The 13,643-nt window shown below is 41.9% G+C and overlaps 1 protein-coding gene across 1 annotated transcript in view; it reads left to right on the top strand.

Annotated features, from left to right (window-relative positions):
* Window positions 1-9,573, top strand: part of LOC119297297 (probable periplasmic serine endoprotease DegP-like) — an 18,484-nt gene extending 8,911 nt beyond the window's left edge. The window contains exons 5-10 of the mRNA XM_037575144.1: window positions 7,346-7,503; window positions 7,660-7,790; window positions 8,283-8,404; window positions 8,484-8,566; window positions 8,680-8,739; window positions 9,490-9,573. Coding sequence (XP_037431041.1) covers window positions 7,346-7,503; window positions 7,660-7,790; window positions 8,283-8,404; window positions 8,484-8,566; window positions 8,680-8,739; window positions 9,490-9,573 — 638 coding nt within the window. The remainder of the gene's footprint in view (window positions 1-7,345; window positions 7,504-7,659; window positions 7,791-8,282; window positions 8,405-8,483; window positions 8,567-8,679; window positions 8,740-9,489) is intronic.
* Window positions 9,574-13,643: the final 4,070 nt, after the last annotated feature.

Genomic DNA, 13,643 nt, shown 5'->3' on the forward strand with positions numbered 1-13,643 from the left:
CCCCTTTAGTCCCGATTGGTGCCACCAACCGGAACCAAAGGCCTCTTTTCGACAGCCCAAAGGGCGGGAAGCGAAGGCCATTGGTCCCGGTTGGTGGCACCAACCGGGACTAAAGGGGGGCAATGGTCTCGGTTGGTGCCACGAACCGTGACCAATGCACCCTTTAGTCACGGATTGATTTGTTCAAGGATAAGAAGTTCATCGATAAGTGCACAAGGACTTTGATATCCTTGATGATGGTTCCCAACCAGAACTCGGTAGTGTTTTATTATAAGACTACCATGTGGTCATGCTTGTCTGGGACAGCATGTTCACATGTGTGTAGCAGAACCAGCTCATGTTTTGGAGCTTGCTATCATAGTTCATTTCCCGAGAATCTCGCAACGCCATCTCGTCGTTTTGTGTTGCAAACTTTCATTTTTTTCCTTCTAGACTTGATGAGTCTAGAATATTCTGACACCAACCAGATCTGAATCTCAGGCAGATATGATGGTTGGAACATCTCTCAAGAACTATAATAATGGTCTCTCTGTAATCCGGTAAAGTGGATGTCGTGGCCAACACACCCAGCCGGAAGACCTGTTGTTGTAGTATCTCGATTGAGGAAGTTGGCCACCTCCCATAAGAATTTCGTAGGATTTACTCCAATAAGCTACTCCTTATGGATTCTTGTGCTCCCGAAGTCTGACCTTTTACTTGATGTTCTAGATACCAAACCATATCTATGAATGGGTTACGCTAGCACATCAAGGAGAACATTAGAAGCGGAGTGCTAAATGTCTCTCGGTCGATCATCCGGATTTTGATCCCTTGGCCTCGCTAAGGTGAAATCTGAGACGGTGTTATCTTCCTTTGCATATGCATCTCTTCCACCGGTATTCATCATGGTAGTACGTTGTGTTGCCAGGATCCTTGACACACCCCAGCGCCGCCCTTCTCCATGGCTGCTGCCGGCCAAGCTCAAAGCTCCGCCCCGAGGCCCTAGCCTCGACCTCTTGTTGCCTCCTCCTCCCTCCCACCGGAGCCCAAGTCCAGCGCCTCCCCATGCCAGCGCGACCCCATGCACCATCGCCGAACCTTGCCGTCCTTCTGCACAACATCACCGGCCCCGCTTCACCTCGTTCCTGCCCTACCGGCGAGTCCCTACTCCTGCTCGACCCTGCCGTCCGTCGCGCCACCGGCAACCAGCTCCTAGGAGCAGAGCTCCTCCTTCGCCACCTCATCATCCTTCGTCGCCAGTGCGCCAAGCCCCGATGACCTGCAGGCCCCTTCTCGCCAGTCCCCTACATCGAGCAGCAGTTCCTCGACCGCTGCGCACGACCCTGCGTTTGACTCCGGGAGCACTTTCGGGTCTTCCCCCAACGCCGTGTCTTCTTTTTGGATCACGCCAAGATCAGGGGCCTAGTACCACGACGACCGACACAAGTTCCACTACCGCCGGTGTGCATTTTGACAAGTCCGACTACGACATGAACGGCTACACGAAGTCCCTCGAAGACTTTGGATTCGACAAGTCCGTGCCACCAACCGGGAACAATGCCCTTGTGCGCCCCGCGCCCAAAAGTTTAGTCCCACATCGCTAGTTGACAGCGCCCAACACCAGTTTATAAGCTTAGCTGCCTCCTCCCACTCGAACTCCTCTGAACTGAAGGCCTATGGGCCTAATTTGACACTGCTTTGCCTGTGGGCCTATTGGGCCTTCTGCGGGCCTGAATCCTGGCCCATGTAGGGTTTCTAGTCGTATTCAGGCCGTGGAGGCCCAGTAGGTGGCATTTTTTTTTGTTTTTTCTTTTTTATTTCTACATTTTTTTGGTTTTTTATTTTTTTATTTCTACTTAAAACTAAATACTTACAGTTTTTTAGTGATTTCTTTTTGCTTTTAAGTCACAAAAATTATAAACCTTCTGTTAGTGCCATGAGTTTTAAATTTTAAATAGTTTAAATTTGAATTTTTAAAAATTTGTGTGAATCACTAGTTTATGACTAACTTTACTATAAAATTAGAATTTTTTTCTATTTATTTTTTATTTCTACTTACAACTAAATACTTACAGTTTTTTAGTGATTTCTTTTTGCTTTTAGGTCACAAAAATTATAAACTTTCTGTTAGTGCCATTAGTTTTAAATTTTAAATAGTTTAAATTTGAAATTTTAAAATTTTGTGTGAATCACTAGTTTATGAATAACTTTACTATAAAATTAGAATTTTTTTTCTTTTTTGCTATTTATTTTTTATTTATACTTACAATTAAATACTTATAATTTGATTTTAGGTCACACAAATTATATTCTTTTTGCTATTGAAGAATATAATAGTTTTATTTTAGTTGATCATAACATAATATTTTAATTGATTGTTTTTATTTTCATAAAAGTTTTGTAGTTCATTCTGTTTGCTATTAATTCATTCTTTGAGCTAAATGACTCTGAAATTGGAAAGCATTTCAAAATGAACTCTGAAAAGGTTGAAAGTTGGCATGGTATCATCATTTCACCCACATAGCATGTTCCAAAAAGTAGAGAGGGTTACGACAAAAACTTGATGCACTTCGTGTACAAAATGGACAATCACTTTCGAAGTATCAAAGTTTCAAACCATAAGACATGAAAGCATTTCAAATGACCTCTGAAAAAGTTGAAAGTTGGGATGGTATCATAATTTCACCCACATAGCATTTGCTTATTACGGGAGAAAGTCTTCACTTTTTCTTCGCTTGTGTCATTTGCTTATTGCGCCGTAACCATGGATAATCTTCATTGTTTATCAGGATGCTTGGGTCAGCCTTGACATTGAAGGGAGGAATTTCATGAAACTTTTCATAATCTTCAGACATGTCTGTCTTGCCGTCCACTCCCAGGATGTCCCTTTTTCCTGAAAGAACTATGTGGCGCTTTGGCTCATCGTATGATGTATTCACTTCCTTATCTTTTCTTTTTCTCAGTTTGGTAGACATGTCCTTCACATAGATAACCTGTGCCACATCATTGGCTAGGACGAATGGTTCGTCAGTGTACCCAAGATTTTTTAGATCCACTGTTGTCATTCCATACTGTGGGTCTACCTGCTGTACCCCGCCGCCTAACAGATTGACCCATTTGCACTTAAACAAAGGGACCTTAAAATCAGGTTCGTAGTCAAGTTCCCATATGTCCACTATGTAACCATAATATGTGTCCTTTACGCTCTCGATTGCTGCATCAAAGCGGACACCGCTGTTTTGGTTGGTGCTCTTTTGATCTTGGGCGATCGTGTAAAATGTATTCCCATTTATCTCGTATCCTTTGTAAGTCAATACAGTCAAAGATGGTCCCCTGGACAACAAGTACAACTCATCACAAACAGTGTTGTCACCTCTGAGACGTGTTTCCAACCAACTGCTGAAAGTCCTGATGTGTTCACATGTAATCCAGTCGTCGCATTGCTCCGGGTGTTTGGAGCGCAGACTGTTCTTGTGTTCATCGACATACGGGGTCACCAAGGTAGAGTTCTGTAGAACTGTGTAGTGTGCTTGAGACCAAGAATATCCGTCCCTGCATATCATTGAGTCTCTTCCAAGAGTGCCTTTTCTAGTCAGTCTCCCCTCATACCGCGATTTAGGGAGACCTATCTTGTTAAGGCCAGGAATGAAGTCAACACAAAACCCGATAACATCCTCTGTTTGATGGGCCATGGAGATGCTTCCTTCTGGCCTAGCGCGGTTACGGACATATTTCTTTAGGACTCCCATGAACCTCTCAAAGGGGAACTATTGTGTAGAAATACGGGCCCCAGGATGACAATCTCGTCGACTAGATGAACTAGGACGTGCGTCATGATATTGAAGAAGGATGGTGGGAACACCAGCTCGAAACTGACAAGACATTGAGCCACATCACTCCTTAGCCTTGGTACGATTTCTGGATCGATCACCTTCTGAGAGATTGCATTGAGGAATGCACATAGCTTCACAATGGCTAATCGGACGTTTTTCGGTAGAAGCCCCCTCAATGCAACCGGAAGCAGTTGCGTCATAATCACGTGGCAGTCATGAGACTTTAGGTTCTGAAACTTTTTCTCTGGCATATTTATTATTCCCTTTATATTCGACGAGAAGCCAGTCGTGACCTTCATACTGAGCAGGCATTCAAAGAAGATTTATTTCTCTTCTTTCGTAAGAGCGTAGCTGGCAGGACCTTTATACTGCTTCGGAGGCATGCCGTCTTTTTCGTGCAAACGTTGCAGGTCCTCCCGTGCCTCAAGTGTATCTTTTGTCTTCCCATACACGCCCAAGAAGCCTAGCAGGTTCACACAAAGGTTCTTCGTCACGTGCATCACGTCGATTGAGGAGCGGACCTCTAGGTCTTTCCAGTAGGGTAGGTCCCAAAATATAGATTTCTTCTTCCACATGGGTGCGTGTCCCTCAGCGTCATTCGGAACAGCTAGTCCACTGGGACCCTTTCCAAAGATTACGTAGTGTAAATCATTGACCATAGCAAGCACGTGATCACCGGTGCGCATGGCGGGCTTCTTCCGGTGATCTGCCTCGCCTTTGAAATGCTTGCCTTTCTTTCGACATTGATGGTTGGTCGGAAGAAATCGACGATGGCCCAGGTACACATTCTTCCTGCATTTGTCCAGGTATATACTTTCAGTGTCATCTAAACAGTGCGTGCATGCGTGGTATCCTTTGTTTGTCTGTCCTGAAAGGTTACTGAGAGCGGGCCAATCGTTGATGGTCACGAACAGCAACGCCTTAAGGTTAAATTCCTCCTGTCTGTGCTCATCCCACGTACGTACACCGTTTCCATTCCATAGCTGTAAAAGTTCTTCAACTAATGGCCTTAGGTACACATCAATTTCGTTGCCGGGTTGCTTAGGGCCTTGGATGAGAACTGGCATCATAATGAACTTCCGCTTCATGCACATCCAAGGAGGAAGGTTATACATACATAGAGTCACGGGCCAGGTGCTGTGATTGCTGCTCTGCTCCCCGAAAGGATTAATGCCATCTGCGCTTAAAGCAAACCATACATTCCTTGGGTCCTTTGCAAACTCATCCTAGTACTTTCTCTCGATTTTTCTCCACTACGACCCGTCAGCGGGTGCTCTCAACTTCCCATCTTTCTTTCGGTTCTCACAGTGCCATCGCATCAACTTGGCATGCTCTTCGTTTCTGAACAGACGTTTCAACCGTCGTATTATAGGAGCATACCACATCACCTTCGCAGGAACCCTCTTCCTGAGAGGCTCGCCGTCAACATCACCGGGGTCATCTCGTCTGATCTTATACCGCAACGCACCGCATACCGGGCATGCGTTCATATCCTTGTATGCACCGCGGTAGAGGATGCAGTCATTAGGGCATGCATGTATCTTCTCCACCTCCAATCCTAGAGGGCATACGACCTTCTTTCCTGCGTATGTACTGTCGGGCAATTCGTTATCCTTTGGAAGCTTCTTCTTCAATATTTTCAGTAGCTTCTCAAATCCTTTGTCAGCCACAACATTCTCTGCCTTCCACTGCAGCAATTCCAGTACGGTACCGAGCTTTGTGTTGCCATCTTCGCAATTGGGGTATAACCCTTTTTTGTGATCCTCTAACATGCGATCGAACTTCAGCTTCTCCTTTTGACTAATTCATTGCGTCCTTGCATCGACAATGACCCGGCGGAGATCATCATCATCGGGCACATCGTCTGGTTCCTCTTGATCTTCAGTAGCTTCACCCGTGGTAGCATCATTGGGCACATCGTCTGGTTCCTCTTGATCTTCACCAGCTCCCCCCGTTGCAGCATCACCGTATTCAGGGGGCACATAGTTGTCATCGTACTCTTCTTCTTCGCCGTCTTCCATCATAACCCCTATTTCTCCGTGCCTCGTCCAAACATTATAGTGTGGCATGAAACCCTTGTAAAGCAGGTGGGAGTGAAGGATTTTCCGGTTAGAGTAAGACCTCGTATTCCCACATTCAGTGCATGGACAACACATAAAACCATTCTGCTTGTTTGCCTCGGCCGCATCGAGAAACTCATGCACGCCCTTAATGTACTCGCGGGTGTGTCTGTCACCGTACATCCATTGCCGGTTCATCTGCGTGCATTATATATAATTAAGTGTCCAAATTAATAGAAGTTCATCATCACATTAAAACCAAAGTGCATACATAGTTCTCATCTAACAACATATAGCTCTCCAGAGTATCTAATTAATTAAACCATACATTGAAACTATGTAAAACATTTCAATGCGAAAACAAATGCGATCATAATCGCAACCAAGGTAACAATTGATCCAACGGCATAATGATACCAAGCCTCGGTATGAATGGCATATTTTCTAATCTTTCTAATCTTCAAGCGCATTGCATCCATCTTGATCTTGTGATCATCGACGACATCCGCAACATGCAACTCCAATATCATCTTCTCCTCCTCAATTTTTTTATTTTTTTCCTTCAACAAATTGTTTTCTTCTTCAACTAAATTTAACCTCTCGACAAGGTCGGTTGGCATTTCCGATTCACATACATCCTAGATAAATAAAATCTATGTCACGTTGGTCGGCATAATTTTCATAAACAATAAATGAACCAATAGTTATAAAGATAATATACATACCAAATCCGAATCATAGACAGGACGAGGGCCGACGGGGGCGGATACCAAAACCATCGCACTATATAAGATGCAATAAAAATGTAAGAAAATGATACAAGTATCTATCTAAACATACAAGTAAGAATATTTTTCCTTTCAGAAAGAAGATAAGAACAAGAGGCTCACCACGGTGGTGTCGGTGATGAGATCGGCGCGGGTGATCGACGACGGTGAAGACGGGGACGGGGCGTGACGGACCGCTAAATCTAGACAAATCTCGAAGAAAATGGAGCTTGGAGGTCGAGCTTTGAGAGGAGAAAGCTTAAGTAGTGTGGCTCGGGCATTCCATCGAACACCTCATGTGCATAGGAGGTGAGCTAGAGCACCACAAAGCCCTCTCCCCCTCGGCCAGAAAAAACAGAGCACTGTGCTCTGCTCTTGCGCGAGGGGGTATATATAGGCACCTCATTGGTCCCGGTTGGTGACCTGAACCGGGACTAAAGGGCATCCTTTGGTCCCGGTTCAAGCCATCAACCGGGACCAATGGTGGTGGGCCAGGAGCGAGGCCCATTGGTCACGGTTCATACCACCAACCGGGACCAAAAGGTCCAGATGAACCGGGACCAATGGCCCACGTGGTCCGGCCGGCCCCCTGGGCTCACGAACCGGGACCAATGCCCACATTGGTCCCGGTTCTAGACTGAACCGGGACTAATGGGCTGATGCGGCCTGGACCATAGCCCTGTTTTCTACTAGTGGAATGAAAAAGATGTAGAATTTGCTCAAGAGGTTTTTCGGCTCGGAAGAGACAATTCCTTAAATCTAAGGATAACATATGCCAGGGCAGAATATTTGAATCCAACCATGTTTGAGCGGCACCACAATGTATACTTCCGTTCTCCAGATGGTCATGGTGATGATAATGAGGTGATATATCTTATCATTAGATAGTATTATATACATTTGGTACAGTTTTGAGTTTTGTGTGATGTCATCTTTATGTTCTATATTGCAATCTATTGTTATAACATTTTTTTTGTTCTTGCAAAGTTTCATATATGTTGCCAATATGAATTGTTGCAGTTTGACTATGGGGGGCCAGTTATTGACCTGCGTGGAGAAGTTGTCGGAATGGTCAACGTCCCTAAGAGATTTGGGTCTTTCATACCTTCTTCCATTTTGCTCAATTGTTTGGATTCATGGAAGAAATATCAGTACGTTTTCTCTCTCAGTGCTGTGATAGTATTAGACTAATATGGTGTCTCCTAATTGTTCTTTTTACGTATTTTTAGGAGTCATTATTTTTAGTAGTATCTATTTTCTCACTTTTATGAAATTTAATGACCATAAGTTGTGTAAAGATTTTCAAAGAAAATATCATCATCATCTCGTTTGAACATGTGGCTACAGTAAATAATTTAGCAATAATGCTCATTTGTAAGAAAATCAAGAACTAGATCTTTGATGGGGCCTAGATAGGAAGAAACAAGTAGAACGGCGCTGAGAGTGCAAAATGTGTTACTTTTACGTAATATCAAATCCCCTCTATGAGTTTTGTCAACTACTATGAACGATTCATCCCTGTTGGGCCTTTCTAAACTCTATTTGAATCAAAATATTTCATTATTGTTGATTTTTTAACATGTTAGATGGAAGCCTGGTTCCACCAAAGATATGTTAAATGATGATTATCTGATTTGATGTAGGCACATCACCCGGCCTCATCTTGGAATGATGTTTAAGGACATCAAACTTCTAGAACCTGCTCATGTTGACATGTTATGGCGTATGTTTAACATTGATGATGGTCTTATTGTTCAAGAGGTAGGTAATGACTTCCTGAAAGTGCTCAATTTCTCATCTGTGTAAAGGTTAATTATTGACATTTGAACATTTGGTGTCGGGAGGGTCGCCTGCTGAGAAATTTGGAATCCAAAAAGGTGATATTATCGAATCTTTCAATGGAAAGCCTGTTTCTTCCACAATTGAGGTGAGTGAATTAGAGATTTGTTAGGTAAACAAACTGAAAATAAATTTAATTTGTGTGATATTTAGTAACTTCACGGTCTTGACTAGAATGTTTTTGTTTCCTGCAATTATCAGTTGGAAAATACACTGATGAGCATATACAAGGGAACTTTAGATGCTGAAGTTCGTATTTCTGTAAGTTCATTTCTATATATGAGGGCGGTTTTCTTGATCCCGGCCATACATTTATTTGTACCGAAGTATTATTAGCAAAATGCTAGCTCTAAGAGATGTGTTTGGCAAACTCCGTAGGTTGGGGTGTTTCACACACTCAAAGAACAACGGAGCACCATAGAGTTGACTGCAAAATTATCAAAACTTGGAGAAGTTATTACAAGAGGTGCAAATCTCCTTTTTTAACTAGCCCCGTCTACAGATTATTATGTCAATTCTCAAGCATGTATGTTCTACTTTTTTGTACACAACTATTATCCAGACAGAATGCTATCACTAAGTATGCAAGCTCATGTGCATTGTGCAATACATTCTTACATGACACACATCTGATGTGTAAAATATCACACCAAACCATACACTATTCTGATATTTTGGAAGTTTGCGATTTTGATAAACAGGTGGTGTGCAGCAAGTAAGTTGTACAGAACAGACTTCACCCATGTTTTTTTACCAAAGTGTCCATATTCCATTTGTAGACTTGGAAGTTTTAGGATTTTTTGGAACAAGAGATGCATGTCTGGGTTTTGTGGCGCTAACTTTGAGTTGTGTGACATTTTGCAAAGAATGTGGATTAAACATTGCTTTCACGTTTGCTCTTAGTTTTCTTTCTGGATATGGGTACAAAACATTCGCCTTGAGAGAGGTGTTTTGACAAGCAAAAGTAGGCTTGGTTATTTGATACTCATGTTGTGTTATTATTTATTACAGGTTCTACAGACTCTTGAACTGGCTGCTCGGTTGAGGAGGGATGTTTGTATAGTGTGGCTTACTGTGATACACGCTTACCTGTGACCACATGTAGTACTCTAGATATATTAGAAATAATGTTTTTATCTGTAACTAAACCCATCTTAGTTCCTGAGGAAGCGTTGTTTGTTCTTTGTTGCCTTATCTCATTTGGCTATGCATGAGAAGGACCAAGTATCTTGGCTCGTGAACTTTGTGAAAAAGCACTACTAATTTTTAACTGTTGCTGATTTGTGGAAATTCTTTTCCAGGGTGATTTGATTGTAGACAGTGTATATTTTTTTCTGGGTGTTATACTTAGATGAAAATTCTAAGTTGCAAGTTTAAGGTGGCCTCCCCATTATGAAACCACGTGTCACAATCCTACCATGGTATGTTGACCTCTAGGCATTTGGCATGTGTCATATATACGCCTCTCCACTATTAAACCATGTGTCAGAATCCTAGCAAGTGTAAGGTCTCTTATCTATTTGTGTCTTGACTTCTACTAGTCATTTGGCATGGAATTTGCAGTGTTCCATATTATTGATTTTGGTACATGGACAATTCCGATGTTATGTCCTGAAGCATTAATCTATCCTTCCCAGTTGCTGATAACAACTGGTGATGTGCAATGACTCGGCCTGATTCCACTTCTTTGACTGAAAGAAGGAATATTTTGTCTCTAATGTTGTGACGCTAATATTTTTGGTATATATGGACTCTGTTTTGCAGCTATGTGCGTGAATTGTGATGTGAATATACATAGTTGCTCCTTTTTGTTGCATTTCTTATTGGACGGGTTTTCATGCATAAATTTCTAGATTAACATTTATTTTTCGTTGGCATGACAAATAAATAAATAGCCAGACTATTTCTGTGAGAAACTGGACGTAACCATAGGGACGGTGCGGAAGTGGAACAGAGTAAGTTGGGAACCAAAATCATAGATCAAATTGCAAAGGGGTTCTTTTCTATCAAATATTCATTTTTTTTGCTCGCCCAGAATGGCGTCCAGGATTTACTAGTGTATCAGAGTTCTGAGAACTTCCTCCTCCCTCGCATGGCTTTATGATGTCAGCTGATCTTTTTAGAGAAAAAGAGAGAACCTGACTTTATAATTAAATCACACGGCAGTATCCAGCACAAGCATACGGAAAGGTAGCAAAGAACCAACAAGTTTAAATGCTGCACCAACAAGGATTGCAGTCATAATGACAGACATGACATGCATGCCAGCAACCCACACACTAAAAGATTTAGCAAAAAGACTACATGGAAGCATTAGGTAGACAAAGGGACCCTTTCCCAGCTGATGAGATTTGACGTTGTGACCTCAATGTCAACATCTTTAACTAGCGGCTTCCACTGCTGTAAAAGTTTAAGCAATTTAGTATGTTCAATCGAGAACTTGTTTCTAGTGGTCCAAAGTGCCCAAGACATAGTAGCAAAGCCAAACCAAAAGATCCTCTTCATTTGACCAGACAAATACTTGCTAAATCAGAGCAGTACTGACCGTAGGAGCCCCTTTTGGTCGTTGTTGAGCCTACCAAGAAAAACTATGTTGGTGTAGTTATCGAAGATTAGGAACTCTTTTTTACTTCTTTCCCCACCTGCCCTCCCTCTGGTAAGGAAGTGTGATGTAAGTGTCTTCATCTATTCCTTACACCTTTCAAAAGTTTTAGGATCATGGGGGTTTTGGAATTGATATGATATCGATTGCCGGCGGGAATTCTGGTCTTGGTGCCTCCTTACCGTATGGATGTGTCCCGGGAGTTGACTTACAAGAGATTCTTGCCACAATTGCATCATTTCAGTTCCATTACTTCTGGACACAGATTTTCAAAAATCATTTCAATACTATTGATGGTGGAAGTAGGCTGAGCATGATCCCTGGTACTTGATAGACAATGCAGATGGTATTGGCATATCAAGTATCGTTGCTTTTTTGAAAGTCCGAGGTAGACAAGTTTGTGAAGTTTGAGTTATGTGTTGATGGGGGTTGTATATGGAGCTATATTGTGATATTAGGTTGCTTTTATTTATGTAATTTCACTCATTGGATCAATTGTGCCAGATTGCATAATCAAAATTTTGGAATCTCGTATTTGGGAATTCAAGTAGTACACCTAGGTTCATTCTTTGTTATGGAATTCAAGTTGCTTCGATGCCAAGTGTTGATTCCATACCTTTCTAACTGGTGTTCTCATATTCCTACGGGAATGCTAATCCTTTTGATAAATCACAAGTATCGTTGGAAATTTCACTCCAATCGTTGCTCTTTCCATCCGTCCTAAGCATTATCTTTTCCCACCCTCTCACCCTTTTTTCTTCAAGAAGTTAGAGATGCTCTAATGAAATGTTCATTTTATTCATGAGAAGAATCTTTCTAATTTTATTTTGTGTTCTAATCTGGAGATTCCTTCATGAAGACGATGCCATGAAGATGATCAAGACCTCCAAGACATAATTCTTCGCTATCATTTTTTCCAGTGAGATGAACTCATCTTTCTTTGTTTTATGCTCTTGCGTGTCTGAAGTTCTTACCCAAGTATCCTCTCTCTCTCTCTCTCTCTCTCTCTCTCTCTCTCTCTCTCTCTCTCTCTCTCTCTCTCTCTCTTTCTCTCATATTTTCTCAGTTTGAATCTGCGGAACATAGAAGATATCATATTGGTTTTCTAGTGTCGTTGTTTTCTCCATTATTCGAAGTTGTTCAGAAATTCCTGTTTCGTTCAAGGTCCTTACAGAATTTCAAGATTGTCACTTCATCAAGCCATTTAGTTCAACTTTGTCCAACCTCTCTTTCCAAGCAATTGTTTCAATGATTTTTCCTTTGGATTGGGCCCATAACCCATAGGTACGAGGATTGTAACATGGCTTTGATACCAACTTGTCTAGCGCAACATGTGGTCCTAGCACCATGAAGACTTTGCAATCTTTGCTAAGGATAGAAGCACATATTAGTCGCCCCAACATACACACAGGGTCATATGTTGGTAACAAGGTGAACATCACAACAAATACAACTACTCATGAATAGAAGAGTAATACAAGATAACATTTTGGCAAACATATGCCAATACATAAGTAGTTCACCAAATAGAGGACACACCAACATTACATCAGTCATACATGCAAGAAGGCACGATTCCGAATACAGACAAGAAGCAAATATGCCTACGAGGAAAGAGAAATAAGCAATGTCCGCCCTGCTATTCCCAAGCTGCCAATTGGAATCCCATCCTAATGATCCGTCATCGAACAAGAACAAAAAGATCTCCACGTAGAACGTTCATGCTCTTGCCTTAGAGCAAAACTTTAATTGTACCCGCACCTGTTGTTGTGGTATCCGTGAGTCATTGAGACTCAACAATAACATTACCAAGGATACTAATGCTAACAACACTTGTGGGTAGGATATGGTTAAGTGATGAGGTTGCGTCAAGAAGCTAAGCAATATAGAAATGACAAGTCCAAAGAAGAAGGAAATACACTAAAGAGAAAAGACCAGTGTCCTCATTGTGAGAAAGTAACCGTAACTGTCTCTTCTTGTCGACAACTGTGAGAAACTAACCAAACGGTTGTCATGGACACACTATTTCCTCATGGACATCGTATGTGGAGTCGAGACAGTCATGGACTTGACGTGTCCTCAACTTTCTCATAGTTGCCCCAAAAGAATCTGCGGTGTTGACGGTATGTCCATTGCCAAAAAACATGGTAGTTGAGCGAGCCAGTATGAGATGTAGCTACATGAGCAACGCCCCTCACTTCCTATCTATCCGCAACACACAAACCCTAGATTAGCTAGCTCAACTTGCTTTGAGGTCTGTGTGCAAAAGAAGTAGTGTTAAAACTTAAAACACTAAGATGTTAAAACAAAACACTCTTGAACATGAGAAATTAACAGTCAATTTATGTTGGGTTGTCTATGTATTTTAAATCTATATACATCATGCTTGACCTGTAGAGTCGATAATACTTACTAAACATAATTCAAATTACAATGATGGGTGATTCACAATTGTTATAAAACTGTTGTTCGCCCATCCAATGCAACAAAAAGTATATGAAAGATGTTAACATAATACTGAGTAGAGAGGGAGATTATAGTCCATATTTTTCTAGTATCCATC

Source organism: Triticum dicoccoides, chromosome 5A, assembly GCF_002162155.2.
Source record: "Triticum dicoccoides isolate Atlit2015 ecotype Zavitan chromosome 5A, WEW_v2.0, whole genome shotgun sequence".
Taxonomy (NCBI): Eukaryota; Viridiplantae; Streptophyta; class Magnoliopsida; order Poales; family Poaceae; genus Triticum; species Triticum dicoccoides.